Source organism: Lagopus leucura, unplaced genomic scaffold (genome assembly GCF_019238085.1).
Source record: "Lagopus leucura isolate 7727_CA_CO unplaced genomic scaffold, USGS_WTPT01 Super-Scaffold_100157, whole genome shotgun sequence".
In the NCBI taxonomy this organism is placed as follows: Eukaryota; Metazoa; Chordata; class Aves; order Galliformes; family Phasianidae; genus Lagopus; species Lagopus leucura.
Window position 1 is genome coordinate 21,666,063 of NW_024962334.1, and position 19,932 is coordinate 21,685,994.

Here is a 19,932-nt window from a genome sequence, read left to right on the forward strand (position 1 = left end):
CTTCCTTCCTGCCTTTATTTGAAAGGTGCAAAACAGAGATAACTCACACAGCTCCTCCTGGCCAGTCTTATTAACTCTGACTGAGGTCTCACTCAGCTCTTCACCTCCCTGCAGTCTGCAGATTAGAAAGCAAGCACCCAGAGCTCTTCCTCTCCTGTCACTGGACTCCAGTTTTATATCCCTGTTGAAACAAGTGTCACATGAAGTGATCACCATCTAGGACACACTTTTCACAAGGTCTCTTTCCCCCATCTTTCTGACAGCTTATTATGACTGAAGTGGAAATGTTACATAAAACAAGCTGTTTATGGAAATCTTATTTCTGTCACATGAGTTTTACCCTGGTACTCTCTGGCTGGAAGTATTAAGCATATTAATTATATCTGTCATTATGCAATTCCTCTCTTATCACCAATGGTTTTTATAGTCCTGGTAAAATATACTCTGAGCAGTAAAACCGTTGCACCTTAGGACACTTTAACGTTTATAACAATCTGACATAATAAGGATACTGTCATTGCAGAAACACCTTCCTACACCCATGTGGGTACTTGAAAATCTGTGCTTTCTACATCCTCCCACATAAATATAGTAACTTAGGAACTTTTATGCTGTGCCTTGATTTTTTAATGATAGGAGATGTCAGGTACCATTTAAAACACAAGAAATGAAAAGGGGATAATCCAGCTTTAACTACAATACAGGTCGGGAAGTAGTCACTTACCTTGCTTCTGTGAATTGGGAAAATAAGAAAATATGAAAAAGCTAAAGTTTTAAAGTAGAAAACATTGAGATCTTAATGAAAAGAGACTTTTCTTTCCATCTTGGATATGTAGAGAATATTAACAACTGACATGGTGACAGACTGATATCAGCCCACTTCACTCACAGCAATTAAGTATGCAAGATTTCTACAAATGAGATCTGAACTCTGGATTGTATTGGTGAATCTCACCTTCTCAAGTGTGCATAATGTATGTGTACTGCTTATTCTCCTCTTATAAGAGTGATTGAATGGATGTATTTCCAAAGCACAAGACAGAAACAAGACATCAGGATCCTGCTGCGTTTATACTCTAGCCTCCAAACTGTACCATCAGAAGGGGGGTATGTCTAGACTACTATTCTGGGTTCTTATGCCTGAATACAGGGTTTCCTTACAGGTTAAGAATATTCCATTTTTGCCTACAGAGAATAGCTCCATATATATTGTGTTAATAATAACAATATAATAAAATAATGCACCGAGAAAAAAATCTATATCCTGCAGGATGTTGATATTTTTGAAGCATGATGGGGTTAGAATTGTTCATGTAGTCTTTCTGCCCCATTAAGGCGAACAATTCACAAGCTGATTATCCACGTTCTAGACTAGTATTTATGTGTCTCCATGTTGCACAGTAAATCTCAGTTGTGAAACTGCAGTAAGAGTGGCAAAGCCTTCCCTGTAGAAGAGCAACAGAAATAGAGATTGGTACCAAGTAATTCAGAATAGCTCAATAAGTGGCTGTTGATCTCTTATTATATTTTGCTTTGCTGGTCATTTACTTTAGGACTGAGATAGTTCTGGCCATTGCTGGAGCGACAGGACTGTGTACAGCAGTTGCCTATTTTGGCAGCAGCATTTTGGAAGAGATGTGAGAGTTTCTCGGTGGTAAGACATGATAGACTCCAGTCCTTTTACTCATACAAAGGGAAGATGGACTTCCTCCTGCTTTTTTATAGAAGCCCCTGGGATGAGAGAGGCCTACGTGCACTCCATCCAGGGGGCTCACTTATTGTGCAAGTACTGCGGGACGGAGGACGTGTGCGAACCGGGTGCCGGGGGGAGGACGAGAGGAAGGTGCCGTGGCACCTGGGGCGGGGCTGTCGAAGCGCCTCGCCCGTGCATTGGGTCTAGATTCATACATAAATATAGCTGCAGTGGGCTCGCCACGCTCCTCTCCCTTCCACCCCCAACCCAAGAAGAGAAAGAGGGGGAGAAACTAAAAAAAAATAAAAAATCTCAGTGAGGTCATTTCAATGTGAGCGCAGGAGGCGATCAGACAAGGTCGACTTTTCCGGAGGAGGCGCAGCCCCTGAGGAGCGTGGTGCTGCATACCGCCGCGCTGCCCGGCCGGCCGCCAGCGGCGCCCTGTTCCCGCCGCCGGCCCGGCACCTTGGAGAGCTCCGCGCCGCCGCCGCCGCCGCCGCACTCGCTACCGGTCGGGCGCTGCGCGGCGCTGCGCGGCTCTACGCGGGGCCCCGCGGCGCCGGGGCCGCCCCGCCGCCCCTCGGCAGCACCCGGCTGTCGCGGATGCTCCGCTCCGCCCCGGCTGCCGGTGAAGAAAGAAAAGTTTGGGGGCGACTTAGGGCCGCGGGAGCGGCGGAGGAGAAGGCGGAGGCGCGGTTTCCCCGGCTGATCGGGAAGGAAGGATGACCGAGGGAGGATGTGCACCAGCAGCCAGATCATCGGGAGCCTCCTGGTGCTCTCCGTGCTGGAGATAGGGTTAGGGGTGTCCAGCGTGGCCGTGGGGGCGGTCAGTTTCAGCCTGGTCCTCACAGAGCATAAACCTCAACTGGGAGACTCTTCTCCGGTATGGAGCGGGGTGTGTGTACGTTAGCCATTTCACTCTCTCTTTAACTCTTTACGGTGATGATCAGACCGTGCGGAGGCACCCCCGACCCCTCCCTTCCCTTCCCTTCCCTTCCGCGCGTGCATGCTGCTCCGGGAGCCGCGCCGGGTCCATTTCCGATGTGCATGGGGTATAGTCTGCATTCTCGCGGGGCGCGGGACGGCGGGAGGAGATGTGTCTGTGTCGGGGCATGGGAACATTTCCTTCTCGCTTTTTTCCTTTTTTTTCAAATTTATTTTTTCTCCCTATTATTATTATTATTATTATTATTATTATTATTTTGCTGTAAACAACTGAACTTTCTGTGAACCCATTCTCACACTTGGCAGATATCTCAAGAGCTTCCAGCATTAAGGAGCCTGGGTCATAGCTTGTAATCTTCAAATTAAGAGCTTTCTTTTTTAAAAAGAGCAGCCCTGTTCCTTATGGCAAGACTGTCAAAAAGTGCTTTAAAATAAGTCAAGTTGTGAGTTTTGAGCTTCTGGAAGGAAAAGAGAAAGTTGAAATTGGAAGGAAAATGAAAGATGTTCTCATGATTTGGGCATCCTGAGCTTCTCATGAAATGACCATAAATATCAAGCAGCAAGAATGGGTTAATAGTAGAAGCATGTTCATAACAGAGAAGAACCACGTCCTTAATAATAAGCATTTCTCACTTCTCAAAAACCTTTCTTAATTCTTCAGTTTGAGATAAACATGCTTCTAGGAAGTGTTTTCCTCTGAATTGTTATGTATCTTTAGGGAGAAAAGAGTAGGTAATATTGAAAATTCATCCTGAACATGAGTGGGCATTTTTGAACTCCAAAGCTGTTTTTTGTTGTTGTTGTTGTTGTTTTTGTTTGTTTGTTTGTCTGTTTGTTTTGCCAGCCTGGATTGAACAACAGTATTTCTAAAAACATTGTTTGCATTGCTTGAGATGAGATGTTAAGTGCAACAAATTCTGGGTTATTCAACAGTGTAACCTCCTGTGATTTATAGATTAATTCTGACAGAGTGCTTCATGTAATATTCTCACTGTCAATACTTATTAATTATAGACAACAGTCATAGATATCTATGGCAGTACATAAGCACATAATTCTGCATTACAGAACAGGTAGGTGAGATATGAGAATGAAGACACAGTGATTTAGGACCAGCCAGCAGGTAATGTTATTATCAAAATCAGTTCTAAAAGCAAGGCTTCTGACCACTGTTGATGAAGAAAAAAGATTACTCAAAAATGTGTCTATCTGAGGATCTAAACATAGATAACATCCTGGCTTCTGAGAATTCTGACCAGTCAGTGAGATCAGAATTTTATGCAGTGATTGCATTTTGTGACAATGCAATCACAGCTGATACCATTCCATGACAATGCACATTTCCTGCACAATTGCTTAATTCATTTTTACGGTTTCTGTTATCCCACAGTTTGTAGTTGACACAGACTAATATTCTGTTGTATTAGATGTTGTCTCCAAGAACCTTACAAACAAAGAAAGAGACAATTGTAGAATTAAAGGACAAATCAAAATTGATTGGTATAACAGGTGGTTGCATTAGCACATCAGCAGCCTGACTGATTTCAAGCTGTTTGTAGGTAGAGATTTAGAAAGAGGTAATATAGAAAACAATGAAGTGATTTTCCAGGTGATTATAGAAAATTCTGCCCGTATGTGAATGTGGAGTCATGGAAGGGAAACCAAAGAGATTTGTTTGAACATGTAACACCTGGGTGAAGGATGCCCACAGTCAGAGGCAGTACAGACAGGCATCAATTGTTTGACCATTGTCAGCAGGATGGGTAGACAGGAGGAGGCCACAAAGAAATTGTACAGCAAAAGCAAGTAGTTTATGTTGTGTGTAGTAAAGAAAATAAGAAATCAGCAGTATGTAGATTGGGATTACACATCATAAAGGCTTACTTACTTTGCATTGAGCTAGAGACCTTTGTCTAAATTGTCACATCATTGCATCCTGTTTGTATCACTCAAGTGGTTCACATGGCTGTAAGGATGTGTCCTGACTAGAGACTGGCAGTTGAGATGGGACAAGAACAGAGCCAGAGACCTACTGCTCTGCAGGGATGCTTAGGTCCAAGTCAAAAGAACCGGAGAAAGGTTTGTTTACACGAGCCCCAGAACTGTGATGCTGCAGAAATGGCATAACACACCTTTCTATTCACTTACTCTGAACACATGTTGGCTGTATAAAGAATATGTCTTGCATAAAGTATGTAATTTTTTTTTATTTTTATTTTTTTCTGATTAACATTCTTGAATCAGGGTTTTCCTTGGAGAAATGAACAATGAAAAAAAAGAAAGTGACATCAGTGGAAAAACTGACATTTGATATGTTAGGATTCAAACCAACACTTGAGTTAAGTGGAACAGTGTCCTGTAGTAATTTACCTGAAAATATACTTAAAACTTTTGACCCTGTTCTGCTTTTTACTGATGTGGGTGGAACTCAGCAGAGGCCCAAGTTCATAACAAAACAGATGAAGATAGCATCACCATGGAAACCTTAGCCTGCATTCCTAAAATTTGGGAATCTTAAAATCATACACATTCTATGTTATACTTGCCTCCCTCTGATGTCTTTTATTTGACATACATTAGCTTTTTTCTTAAAGAGTTGTTCTTTTTGTTCATCATCTTCATTCAGCCAGATAATTTACTAACACACCTTACTTTAAACACGTGAATCTCGCCCATGAGATTAGATACAAGTGAAGTTAAGCTTAGGCTCAAGTGCTCTGATCATTGCATGCTCTGCATTATTTATGAGGAAGCCTGAGAAAATGGAGTAGACAATAATGAAGAAATGGAAAGCCTAGAGAATGTCTACATAAAAAATGCATGGAAATGGGAAAATAGATTCTAAATTTGTTGTTCTCATTTAAGTTGAGTGGATTAAGATGCTAAGAGTTGTTTAAAAAGAAGCCAAAATAAAACAGCTGTAGCAAATTCTCCAGAGCACGTGTAGATGAATATCTAATTTCTTTTACATTATATGCAATCTGTTCTTTTGAAAATTGGCCATGGTTGCTAAATTTGGTTGGTGGCTCTGCATGCAGCAGGGGGGTTGGAGATTGATGATCCCTGAGGTACCTTCCAACCCAAGCCATTCTATGATTCTATGATAAATTACCAAAATAACATACAGTCCAAAGTCTCTTAAGATGTTCTTGATTTCTGGATGTTCTTTCTGGTGGTTTTTTTGTTTGTTTGTTTTTAATGATTGCCTTGATATAATCTACTCCACAAGATCCACAGGCTGTACTCGGTGCCTCCCAAATTTCTGTAACTAGAGATTGAGGCACAGTTCTGAAATCTACCATTCCAATTCAGTTATATGGTGTACCATAGAAACGATCCATCCAAGGGGCATGCTGAGCCAATACCACTAAAACAGCAAGAATGACAGCAGCCACTGCAAAGACTTTTGTACTAAGTAAATAAATAAATAGAAGAAGAAGAAAAAAAGATAATATTTCAAAACATATTCATATATATATTTTTAAATGGTCCTATACTCGCCCATTTATACTTGGAACATAGTAGTTGCATCACTATCACTATTTATATACTCACATATACATATATGGCTCTAATTCTCTTTTATTCTTCAATGATGAACAAATTCTTGCTACAGACAAGACTCTTCCTGAGAAAGAAAGAGACAAAAGCCACATCTTCAGCCAAATGTGCCATCTATATTCACTTACAAGAGAGAAACTTGATGTTTCACTTCTGGTTATGCCCCTCAGAGAGACAGCTTCTTCACTTACAGAGATAAATACCTAAATGCATTTGATCAATATGCAATCTCTGGATGTTTATCTGTAGCACCAGATATTCCCATAATTCTTGATCGTAGCACTGTAGAATTCTCCATCCATTAAAAATGTGCATTTACAGTTTAGCTATAGAAATTTGCTCCAAGTTGGCACTTAAAGCACTCATTTCAATGACTTTTTTTTTTTTTAAATCCAGGTTTTGAAGGAAAAGAGAAAGGTTCAATCAGTAGGAAACTTTCCCAGAGCAGGAGTATCACTTTGGACTATTAAATAATGTTGGTGGTCTAAAATTTTGAAACATTCATTTTTGCATTTAGCTCTTACTGTTGCCAAGTTTCTTTTGGAAAAGAACATCTAGTAATTTTTTTTTATTTGTTTTTAAAGAACACAGAAAAATCACACTATTGTTTATCATGCAGACCAAATGCAGATGTGATCCTACTGTATTTCAACATATGTACTGAATTTTCATCAAACTGACCCTATTTCTGGCTGGCTCCTTTTCCTGATGAAATGAATTGCAGCACTGTCAGTGAACTCAGTGGAACTGGAGAGACTTCTGTATCTGTAGATAAGAGAGGGTGTACCAAGTGTAGAAGCTTCTTGCCTTGCATGGAACCAGAACAATTCACTCCAGCTGAGGAATCTTTCAGCAGATTTTCTTTATCATTCAGACCTCCCAGAAGCACACACCAATCTGCAAGATGATCTGTTCACACAAACTTCTACTGCCTGGCTTGTATTTAGGAGTATCTGAATGCTGAATATAGATTGACTTAAGTATAAGCTGAAATCTTTTGCTATTAACCTGCAGGGAATAATTCTTAATTTATTAGTTGCTGAGAAAAAAGCAGTCATACTCTAAGTGTTTGATAGAAAACAACATAATTAAAAATTCATTTAATATCTGTTACTCCAAAGTAAGCTCTGAACAAGTAATTAAGTATTCTTTTGTGTCGAGAAGTTTTTCCAGACAGCGAGATATTTTGTGAATCACTGATGGCAGGAAGACATTCAGCTTCAGAGACTCAATTCTAAATTTCCCTGAGTTCTTCTAAAAAACATTTCCCAATTTTAAACCATCTCTGAAGTCCTAAAACCAGATGAAAGGAAGCACTAATCCAACACAGATTTGAAATAATTTCCTCTATTTCATCAGATACATATGGATGACCAAAAATGCCAGAGGGCTCTCCACTCAGTGGATGTAGTCTGTGCTTCTATGTCACGAGCAATAACTGGTGATCAAGCAGTCCTTATGTTCAACAGGTTTTCTTGACTCTTTTCTTTATCTCTCCAGAAAGTTTCCATGGACAGTTTATTTTCTTAGAGGAATTTTATTCACCACTACTTTTGCCTCCTCCTCCAATGAAGTTCAACATGAAGTGTAAAAGCAGTTCATTTTCTTCTGCATGATGGAAGTCATCAAATCTTTTGCTTTCTGCAAATGTAACTGAAACTGAATCTTTTTTTTTTTTCCAGAATGCAAGTAAGAAAAGCTTCTTTTTCCAGGAAAAAGTGAATGAGGCCAAGTCTTTTGTTTCAGAGAATATGAAATAGGGATTGATCCAAGTCACAAAACTAGAATCTAAATTAAGATTTCAGGCTCCTTACCAAAATTTCTGGGTGTTTGGATATGAGCTTCTGTTTCAAGCCCAATTTAATATAAAATATATTAAAGCAAGCTTAAAATATACATTATCCTTTTCTGGGTGGTCTTTGTTTCTTTATTCTAAGGTTCAGCAGGCCAAAAGAGAGATTTTAAAATATGCATATTAAATAGAAGCAGGCACAGCTGTAAGGTGAGTGGCAAAGTCTCCACAGGCACATAGACCGTGCATCACCTTGCAATCACACCTGTGCTAACAGGAGGACTCTGACTTTGCTAGATTCCTAGAAAATTTTCATTGGAAGTGGAAGTGAAGCTCTCACAGCCTACTGAGATTCAAAAGGAGTCTAAGAAGCTTTTGTGTTTTGTGATATCTTTCCCTGGATTTTTTACCAATCATCCAAGGGAGATTCTGCTTTTATCTGTTATACATTCAGTCCCTGCCTCCTTCTGATAATCTTAACCTGAAATATCATGTATTTTGGCAAGTATGACTAAATCTGCAAGCAAAAGTAACCCCAGAAATAATGGGAATTGCTTGCAAATAGTGAAATATGTCATTTTTTTAAAGTGAGGTTTTGATCTTTTCTCTTATGAATTTTCTGATGAATTATAATCACAAAATAAAATTTAAAACAAGGTACAACTGTGAAACATGCTTCAACATTTCTTTCTAGTTTCCAAGGCATCTTGGAGGGTTTATTCATTTGGCTTATCCTTTATGAGATGTTTTAGGCTTATTTGCAGTATGAGTTAACACTTGAACAATTGATCAGTCTTTATAAGGAGCTTATCTTCAATGACATATTTCTTTTCCACTCCTGATTTACTGTATTTTAACACAAGTCTGTTTGCCTTAACTTACTTCAGGTTTGACATAGTTAGAAAATGTAACTACATTAAAGAGTCCAAGAGGTTGGTAAATTGTCTGAATATAATCAATACTCATGTAGAAGGGAGCAATTCCTCAACATGACAGTATTAGTTAGGCATGCATAAACCACAGTCAACAGTTACAAGTCAAGTTTAAATGCTATGGCACCAACCTGAAGGTGAAATATTTCAAGATTATCAGGAATAGATAGGGAGTGGCAATACAGCAGAGCCCCTGATGGCTGTATTCCAGCTGGCAGTATTATAAAAGAGAAGAACTCAAAACTAAAAGATAAACCAGAACAAACACAGGAAATTCCTTTTGAGACTGATGTGTACTCAGTATTTTTGTGGTAGAAAGAGTCAGAATAGTTTTTCCCATCTACTTTTCACTAGTGCTGACTATAGATCTGGAACCTCAAAAATGTTACAGAAAATTACTATAGCACCAAGAAGAAAATTCCAGAGCTGTTAGTTGGTCTGTCAAAAAGAAATTATCACAGTCAATCACAAAATATTGTCTGACTTCCTAACTTTTCTAAAGGTCTTTGTACTGAGAAGCCTGGCTAAGGCAACTCTGAGCAGTGCTCTTGCGCTCCATGTGTCACTAATTTTCTTTCTGTCAAGCAATATTCCATTTTTTTCCTAGTAGATCAGAATTCTCTACAGCCTCCAAAGAGAGGGATAAGCATTTTCAAAGCTTTGCATGAGGTTTAATTGCCTGATGTAGCTCAAATTCATCCACTGGTTTTAATAGAAAAAATAACTACTTTTATAAATAAATAATCATATTGTTTTTTGAACAAAACTTTTCTCTGGGAATTATAGAATCATAGAATTAATGATTGGAAAAGATCATTAAGATTTTCTAGCTCAACTGTCAACTCATGTCCACAGAGCCACCTCCCACAATGCCACATCCACATGTTTCTTGAAAACCTCCAGGGATAGCGACTTCCTTGGGCAGTCCGTTTCCATGCCTCACCACTATTATCTAAAAAGAAATAATACAAAACCACAAAGCAACAATAGATAATAGTTATCTTTTGCTACTCCCCAAGTGTTTTTAATCAATGGTTTTTAGTATGTTCATGCTCACTAGTTCATTCAGTTTTACAACTTGCTTGTCTTGTAGTCGTATGAATTCTAAAATTTAGGCATGACTTTTATAGGCTTACAGAGAAGAATATTAGAGAACCAGGGATAACCAATTCCCTTGAGTTCTCTGCTGAGTTATCATAGAATCACAAGGTTGGAAAGGACCTGTAAGATCATCTACTCCAACCGTTCTTTCAATGCAGAACACCTTATTTCTTATATTGTTGCATTTCTTATTTATATATTTTTTTCTTGTGTATATATAGTAGCTGTACAGAGAAAGAAAGTGCATACAGAAACTAGAGACTGACACAATAAAACCTTACTCCAAGTAGTCCCTTCAAATACTTCAATATCTATGGAATAACATAATCACTCATTTTTTGGACACCAGCATCTTACACCCTGCAGGTCACCTTTTTCAATATTCTTTGGATTTCAACAGGGAAATATTCTAGGTAATATAAGTATGCAGTACTGCTTAAAGGTGATTTGGAGTGAATTGGGAGTGAAATTTTAAAACTTTACAGAAAACTTGAGTAAAAACTTACAAAGCAGGTATGCTAGTTAAGAGCTCTTTTGCCTATGGGAAAATGACAGTTGTTCATATTAGTTTTTTGTTGCTGTTGTTTTTATTATTCTTATTCCAGCCTTAGCAGCAATTATCAGCTGTGTGTGTCCTGAGCCACCCAGTGCCATGGTGTACATGACCCAGCCTTCTCTATGATCAGATTGGTATTATGTCCATATGCCATACATCCCATTCATAGCAGACCGGTAAATAACACGCAGCATTTAAATATATTAACTGTGGGAAACCAAGTAAACTCAGAGTAAAAATACATCTCAAGGCTTACCTACCTACCTACATGCATGAACAACTTAATTTGAAAGTGAGATAAACTGTATATTAAAGCAGATCCTCAACTGAGTATTGAGTTACTGCAAAATTTTGAAAGCTGAATAAAATATATATGCTATATATATATATATGCTGTATAGAAACAATTTTTATTTATTTTTTTAACTGCTTATGCAATAGCCAGGCCTGTTCAGACAAGGTCAACTGAAGTTTTTTGCTAGAAATACAACCTCAGAGTAAAAAGGATTTGGAAAAATCCAATCTTAAAACTACAAAACTACTTCTGGTAAAGACATAGGGCTAGTTTTATTGAAAATAAGTAGTTAGTTTTATTGAAAATAAGTAGTATGGACTTCTTAACCACGGAATTTATGAGGTATCGAAGGAATCTTTTGACAGAATTAAAAACACCTAGAGAAGTTCTTCTTGCTTTCATGCAATTAGTGGTGTTTCTGCCATGAATATGCCTTCAGGGACTATTTTGAAACTTTTCTACAGGAGGAGAAAGAGACATTAGAGAATGTTACTGGTCTTCGGCAGAGGTCATTAAAAGACATTAAAATTTATTCATAACGATCAGCTGGTGTGGGGGTATCTTTGGTTTTGTTAATCAAATTTTGCCTAATGCTTGATGTTGTAACTGTCAGATCTGTTTGTAAAAGGGAAATGCATGAAAAAGAACAGATACCTTCATGCTATTTCCCACAGCAAGGACTATCTAAATGTGAAACAATTTCTACAGCACATTCATTGTAACCACATCAACAGATTTCCTCAGTATTTACATTTGCACCTGCCAAGTTGACTGACCTGTACTCTTGTCCAGAGTTCCACTGTCTTGAGGACAAGAATCCATACACGATCCCTCAGTAGTTCGCACCTCAGGATTAGGGCATTAGGTAGATTTGAAAGTAGATGAAGTAGGATTTGGATCAGCAATCACTACCTTATGAAGCTTTTTTTATTTTCTATTTTTATATTTTTATGTTCATCCTCAATCTGCCTTCTCAATCTAGTTTCTGCTTGGATAAGTGTGCTTAAAGCTGAGATATATCTTCCTGAAATACAAGGTTTGTAATGAAAATGCTGACAACTATGATCATTGCCTAACCTGCTGTTGTGGTCACCACTATAGCAACACACAAAGATATAAATTTGAGACCTTAATGATGAAATAATTGTGTTGTTTTTTTTTCTTTTTTTCTTTTCAGTTTCTGCTTTGTGGCATATGTGGAATATTGTGTGCCAAAAAAAAATCCGGACTTATCGTAAGTTTTTCCAGTACATATATAACACACAAGTATTTGAAAGTCATACTTATCTAACTTGAACTTTCTACTTGAGATTTACTGTTTCCAAGTGTTTCTGGTAAAAAATCAGTAAACATTGCAAGGCAGCAGTCCAAGGAAAGCAATCAGTACCTTGGGTTCATCAAGTAATACAAAGCAGTTCTGAAATGGCGTATTTATGTCATGGCTATTTAAGCTATACATCCCTAATTCTCCCTGTGTGGATGGAAAAATTCTTGACAGAAACCTATGACAGATCAAGAAAGAGGATTGAACACTGAATTGAATTATTGAATTTTCATTCCTTCTTTGGTAAAGATTGAAACAGGCCTTTTGTCACTGCACACCTTTTGTCTTTATGTTAAAGACCCAACCCTATTATAAGTGATAATGTCTGGCTTTAATTCTCAGTCAGTTTTGATGTCCTGCTGTGCACACGTGGAAGTCTTGTAAAACAAGTGTGTGCAGGGAATCAATCTCTCTCTCTTACTATTTTTGAATACCAATGAATACCAATTACTCCAAAGTCTGTTCCAATTACAGTGTCATTTTTTAAAAACATGTTGACCACACTCATTTCCCCAAGGCTGTCTGTTCTGGTGGTCTCAAGCAGGAGTCACTTCCTAGTGGACTGCATAATAGAGTCTGATTGTTACCTCCCTGACAAAATTCTCATCTCAGTTGAGCACAGAAGTAGTTTGCAAAGCTCCATTAAACTGTTTATTTAATATTAAATAAGTAGGTATATAAAATCATACTGAGACATATCAAAGGCCCATCTAGGTCAACATCTGGGGACATGAATAAGGCAATCATTTAGCAATAGGCCCATAATAAGGTCGTTTGACCTCAAGTTATTTGTGGCTGAAAGAATCCTGAACCAGATATGGCATCTTTGTGATTATAGTAATGAGGTCTTTAAATATGTTTCCATAATTGCAGCCTGTTTCACTTCCCAAAAGCGTTTTAACCACATTAAAAAAAAAAAAAAAAAAAAAAAAAAAAATGTAGTCCACTCTGTACTTCAGTAGAGATGCCTAAATTTTTAAATTTCTGTTGTTTCTTCGTCCAGCACAGTCACATTAAACACATCTGGTGCCCCCACAAAAAAACTGTAGAATGTCTGCAAGTTGGTGTTAGACTGAACAAATTAGAATCAAAGAGGCACAGACAGTTGTTATACAAACAAGAGAGAATTGCACAAATACATGAGGCATTCACTTGTGAATGAGAAACTGCACAATAGAGAATTATGATGTATTCTGTTACATTCCTGTCCTGAATGAAAGACTGGAAATGAGAAGATTTGTATCCTAGTAGTCATTTCATTTATTATTTTTTTAGCGTGGGCAACTTAGTCTACCAAACTTTACTTTATATGCAATATCAGTCTTAACTGTTGTACATAATAGTACTGTACTCCCTTGGAGTTCTGTGGGAGTTGTGGGAGTTACAAACTGAATCTTAGTGAGGGTCCGAGCCGGTCTCATTTCTTATATGAATGAACCTGTCTCTGAGAAATGTTACTGTGACATAACCTCTCGTCTTTCCTGACAGATGATACTTTTTTCTGCCTGTTGCATCTGTGGACTAATCGGAGGAATTTTAAATTTTCAATTTCTTCGTGCTCTCACAAAGAAGTCGTCTGCTCTCTATTCTTTGCATCTTGCCTCCATGTCTCTTGCATGCATTGGAATTGGTGGTTGCACCCTTTCTTCATGGCTCACTTGTCGGCTAGCCAGCTATGAACAAAGGCGAATGTTCTCAGAAAGAGAACATTCATTGCATCACTCCCATGAAATGGCAGAAAAAGTGAGTTGTGTGTTTTTCTTTATTTGTTCTGCTTCCCTTAAAAAACTACTATATGTGTTAATGTATATAATTGGCAATAAGTGTATTCAATTTTTAGTTTTATATGAGAGAGAGCTTCTGGGAAATGAAACGCTGCCATTCTGTGTACGCTTTATTACGTTGCATTATATGGAGCTATTTTTAGGTACTGTATATTTGCAGTACATCCATTTCAATGAACTACATCCATTTTCAACACAATTCCATTGTATAGCTATCCAGGGGCTCAGCTGCTAAATATAGCACATCATAAATAATTGGAAGCCTTATTAATATGGATTATCATGTACTGTACTGCGAAAAAGCACGGAACGCTTTCTGTAACCACATCATTGCATGCTTCCAGGTTTAATAAATTTCTTCCTCTCCCAAGTACTCAGCTTATAATGTAGGTCATTTAAACACAAAAGCCGTAGCTCACAAACCTAGAAGACTAAAACTAAGCACCTAAGGGCATATTTAGACACCTAAATCAAACTGGTCTGATTTGCGGCAGCACCAAGTGTTTATTGCATTCCTCTGCTCAAAGGAAGCTTACCACAGTGTAAAGTTGAGTATAAAAGGACAAAAATAAATAAATTTAATGTAATTCTTGAAATAAGCAATTGAAATTAGGGATCTGATTCATTTTCAAGAAGTAAGATGTTTACTGACATCCTCTTCTTCATGTTTTAGGTTAGTACTGAATGACTTTCATTTGAGAAATGACTAGAGAAATGAACAGCAGTCATGTGGACTGCCTATCTAAGCTGCCACATGCCAGTTCACATTACAGCTACGTTCAACTACTGAGATCTCTGAATACTAGTGAGAGGATTAATTCATTCAGAGCTTAGAATGTTCTCAGATCCCCTGATCACAATATAGCAACTAATTGTTCATTAAGTAAACATTATTTGTCACTATTAGATTTTTTATTTTTTTATCTGCAATGAAAATCCAAGCAGAAATTCAGATTAATTCACCTTAAAAAATGTTTGAAACAAATTTTTAAAATTATTTATTATAGGCTACAGCAGCAACATAAAACAAGACAACATAAAATCTAGGGAAGAAATATGTTTCTCCTTCTCATTTTAAAATGAAGTAATTCTGATAAGCTAAATAGGCAAATATTATCATGGTCTTGCAGACAGTAGGCTAGATCCTGCCTTTCAAGGAAGCTCTTGCCTCATTAAGGACAAAGATGGAGCCCATCTGAGACAAAAAGAGAAAGGTATAGACAAAAGAAATGTCTTGGCAAAACGTCTTTCAGAAAGCAAGCAACTGCTAACCCTATCAATTTGGGCTGGAGGTGACTACGTATAGCAGTAGTTCTCTGCCCCATTTGCTTGCCTGTTGATCTACTGAGGTTTTAGACAAGTAGCTGTGAGGACTGCCAGATGCCCACTTACCTTGGGTGAAGGACCATGATGCATGAGCAGAGCAACTTTTTTGCACATGCTCAGTGAATGTGAAATGAGCTCCACCAGTGGTGGACTCGCTGCATGTGTGTAGAATCAAGTATGCATGTATAGTTGATGTGATCTGGGACTTCTCAGACCTACAGACTGCAGACTGCCTGCTGCTGGCAGGTCTGAGTACATTAGCTCAAGGCATGCTCTTAGAAAAGAATGAAAACAACTTAAAAAGTCATACTAAATTAGGCTTTAATTTAAAAAACAGTTTTAGTGTTTTATATATAAAACTTTTTTGTATATTTATACTGATATACAGTAATGTGGACATGTACTGCATGTGTATTTTTGTTTGTGCTGTATTTATTGTATAATTGTTATATTTATATTAGAGATTGAGGGGTATTGAAATAACCGACCTGCCCAGCTGCCCGGTGATTCCCCCGACACCAGAGTTACCTCCAAGGTACGCTGACCACTAGGGAGCTACCACGTTGTTATGTCACCTCAGGAAGTGACTTCTCTAAGAGGAGGTCACAGTTTTAGCTAATCAAAGTTGGCTGATGCTGTGATGTCACTGTGGGTCAGGAATGGTGCTTCCAAGTGGTGACATAATTCTATGTGGTGAATGCTACAATCTGGAAGTAAGTTGAGTATTTAAAATATTCACCCTAGTTACAGACATCCAAATGCTCTTATTTGGATGCTGCCACCATTGATTCACTTTGCTTCTAATCTGTGTGCTCCTTCATTTCTTAAATTCAGCAACATCTTTTAATTTGTTAGTACTTTTATTTTTGAGGATAGAAATATTGGGGAAATAAATGGTTCTGATTTTTTTCTGAAGTTCTGCTGATATCTGAATAGCTAATGTCTACAAAGAATTCAAGTGGTAAAACTGACAAAAGGAAACATACATTTTGCCACTCACTCTTTGGTAGCCTTCTGACAGAGCATTACTTTTTACTTGTGGCTGATAGTTAATATTAAATGACACTGGTGTTTGCTCGCTTTCCCAGCTGACCAATAACTTCAGTTTATAACAGACAAAGGTTTCAGGCACCTACAAGCTGACAGCTGTACTGCCTTGTTTCTGAGCAGGTAGCCTCAAGACAGGAATCTAGAAAACAATGTTTTCTAGATGTTTCTTCAGTTTTTAAGGAGAATAAGGTACCATATAAAAATACCTAGCATCAGTATCCAAACTGAGATCTGGGTGATAGAAAATGCTCAAAATTTGGAAAGTTTATACGCCTTCTCTTATTTGAAGCTTAAAACTATTGATTGCTTTGTTCACTTGGTTTCATGGCCCTAAGTTTACTATGTAGAGAATAGTATGTCTCTTCTTTCAGAAAACATAAAGGGAACAATTACGCTTTGTAATCTATTTTAAATTGTAGCTTTATGTGAAACTTTGAGTTCTGGTCTGTGCCTCCCATACTATATATAAATGCAATAAGTGGATTAAAAGGAGAAAACGAAAAGGGCCAATTGGGAATAAAAACCATAATTGCTTTATCTTTACCAAATTTACCAGCTACTATACAATAGAATCAGGGATTTTCCTCCTATCCTTCCCCTTTTCTTTTTTTAGCCCAGTGATTCTTGCTTTATTTTCTTAACAGAAACTTTCATAGAAGGGCAAAAAATACAACTATTTTCTTCAACATTTCCTCCAACTATACCAAAGAAGTATAAGAGGTGAATTTCAATATTTCCATGCAGAGAAAAGCTACTGGTTCTCAAGCAAATATTTTAAAACTAGCATAACAGTGGTACCTCTACCTTATCTAAGTTTAAAAAGAATAGCCCAAACTATATATTTATGTGCACTCATTTGCACTGTTGGATGTTCTCTGGGATCTGTCACTGGATGTAAGCAAAAGGTCAATTTATTTCCGCATCCTAATTCAATTTGTTGTGAAACAGGCTTAGGACTGCTCAAAATCAGGCATTTCTGGGCATAAATTCCATGAAGATTAGCAGCCTTGAAGGTTAGAGAAGTGCTTAATGAATATAGTCATCTGAGGGCTTAGACAGCTGCTAAGTAGGTATGGTTTGAACCACAGTTTGAAAGTTAGAAAATCTAACTCCAAACAAATCCTGGCTTAGGTGCCTTAGGATTCTGTCTCATGAGCAGGTCACCTTTCTTTGGGATGACTCAACTGCCACTTGAAGAGCAACTGCTGAATTGCTAAAATTGTAGCCTGGCAAATTAAGGGAAAATCAAAATCAGTCCTATCCCAAGACAAGTTGTCTTCTCCCAGACATCAATGCCCTTTGGATCTTCTTTGGATATAGACTTACATGAGAAAATGTCTATCCTAGCTGGTATCTAAAGGTATCTGTTTGCAGTATGTCAGCACAGGAAAAAGGTTTGAATGAAAACTTGATTACTGTTTTGTTCCTTTGTAGATCACTGCACAAGTTTGAGTTGATGCACTTTCAAAGGACAGTGTCACAAAACTTGCAGGGATGCCATAAGTGCTTTATACATGGTCTGAGAGTAATGTACAACTCAATCAGTATCAACGAGTCAAGAAGCTTTCCAATGTATTTAATTTACATATGAAGATTATTTTTCCTTTGAAGTAAAATTTACAAAGCTAAATAAAAAATGTAGTTTTTCAGAATGTTTGGCATTCAGAATTGAAGTATTTATTCCAACCTTAGCGAACTAAATTCCAAACACTGTGAGCTAATTGTAATTTGTATCAATCTCTTCTTTTCTTATTGCAGGAAATGACAGACAACCTAAGCAATGGTGGCCCACATCTCATTTATAATGGAAGCGTATACTAAGAGATTTTTTAAAGTTCCGTGGAATGAAATGGTTTTAGAATTTTCTTCAGGAAAATAAAAATGACTTCCAGAAATTGAGAAAATGGAATTATCTTAGCTTTTATGGCTCAAGTGTCACAACTGCAGAACAGCACAGTTACATTTCCCTTTTAGAAACATGTTCAAAATTTATCTCCTAAACATTTTGTGGATATACAGTATTTATTCACTTCCTGGATACTCTTCGTCTGAAAAACTGTTCAGAATTGTGATAGTATTTGAAATAAACTTCTCAAGACTCTTCTTATGAAGACTCAAAAACCAGAAAAAAATAATGTAACTATACCACACCTAACCCAACCACACGATTCCTGAAGAGAATGGAAAAGGGCAGAGGAAGTATGGCTCTGGAGAATTTTTTTTGTCCTCTGCAGTCAGCAGCATCTGGTGTAATATGGTGGCTTCAGATCATGTGGCATGGTACCAGCAACGCATCTGCACAAGCCTCCTTTTCACACTGCAAATGCATCCAGCCTGTTTGCCCAGTAGATTGTATCAAAAAGAGAGTGCAAATTACTCTTCCAAAATGCTCCCATTTCACATGCAGAGTGTAAATGAACAGTGTGCTGAAAACGCCAATGTCTTTGTTTTGAAAGACAGAATGCTCTAAGAATGCCATAAATCAAAACCTCAACAATGCCTTGTTGTAAAGAAATTGTAAATATTTCCAATTTGTGAATGAAGTATATTTCTTAATTTGTTCATAAAAGATGACAAATAAAATGAAATCCAAAACATTTATTTTTGAGATTTTTTTTCCTGCTAGAATGGTCAGCAAGGCCTTACCATCAGGCTTGCAGTACTGCACAACTCATTGGAAGGTTCTTAAAGAAACAAAGCAAGCTCTAAAGGGACAAAAACAAATGTTAAAGCAAGGTATTACTATGGGCAGGACATACTGGCATTTCTGAGCACCTGTTAATCAACTTAGGAGTCTGTTAAAGCAATGAATATGTTAAAGCAGCAACTTTAACTGACCTCAAACTCTACTGTGAGACCTACTTACAGTCACAAAAAAAAGAAAAAAGGAAGATGCCATCAGTAACAGAATATATGCAGCATAATATACATATAAAGTATTCTTGTAAAATCATTTGTGAGTTACACAGTGCTGTAAAGCCCAGCGCTTAGGCATATATTTGAGATGCAACCATTAATGCTGACTGGCAACATCTGATGTACCTAGACAAGTGTGAAAGAATTTTACCTCCCACCAATCTATGTATTCAGCAGATGGATACCATGTTGCCCACATGGATACCATGTTGTCCAGACAAAGCTCTTAGGGAATATTCAGGTAGTATTTTTAGCTGTAAAACAAACTTCTGTATTACTCTACCTAGGCTGTCCAGGGTTCAAGTCTTGCCATAAAAACATGCAGAAATTATATGAAATTGTTTGCGAATTTACGTAGTATAAAATAATCTTCAATTCAATTACCTTATTCTACATCCATAGGGGAGTCTCCCATTCCATTACAACATAAGAAACTTCTTCACTGTGATTTAAGCTCTCACTTCATCAAAATTACCTGATTAGCTAAGAAAGCTTGTCCATTTCATAAGACTTTTCTGCACTTATCTACTATCTGATAGGGCTTTTGAGTATTCTGTATGCCCTGATATAAGTATTATGTCAATAATTACTAAATACATTATCAATACATATTAATATTTATCAATATATATCACTAATTGCTAAAGAGATTGTTCG

General features: G+C 37.6%; 1 protein-coding gene across 5 annotated transcripts; it reads left to right on the plus strand.

Annotated features, from left to right (window-relative positions):
• Positions 1-2,277: 2,277 nt before the first annotated feature.
• TMEM196 (transmembrane protein 196) lies at positions 2,278-18,960 on the plus strand. Of its 5 annotated transcripts, none has more exons than XM_042888845.1 (5): positions 2,278-2,594; positions 12,053-12,109; positions 13,688-13,942; positions 15,771-15,844; positions 18,118-18,960. In XM_042888845.1, the coding sequence occupies exons 1-5, from the start codon at positions 2,430-2,432 to the stop codon at positions 18,122-18,124; spliced, it is 558 nt and encodes a 185-aa protein (XP_042744779.1). In that variant the 5' UTR covers positions 2,278-2,429; the 3' UTR covers positions 18,125-18,960. The 5 variants fall into 5 exon arrangements, with proteins under 5 accessions (XP_042744779.1, XP_042744780.1, XP_042744781.1 ...); XM_042888846.1 differs by having other exon boundaries at positions 2,278-2,588; XM_042888847.1 differs by having other exon boundaries at positions 2,278-2,576.
• Positions 18,961-19,932: the final 972 nt, after the last annotated feature.

Coding starts and splice junctions, on each gene's coding strand:
- TMEM196 (XM_042888845.1), top strand. CDS start 2,430: ATGTGCACCAGCAGCCAGATCATCGGGAGCCTCCTGGTGCTCTCCGTG. Junction 2,595..12,052: donor CGGTATGGAGCGGGGTGTGT/GTACGTTAGCCA, acceptor TTTTCTTTTCAG/TTTCTGCTTTGTGGCATATG. Junction 12,110..13,687: donor AAAAAAAATCCGGACTTATC/GTAAGTTTTTCC, acceptor CTTTCCTGACAG/ATGATACTTTTTTCTGCCTG.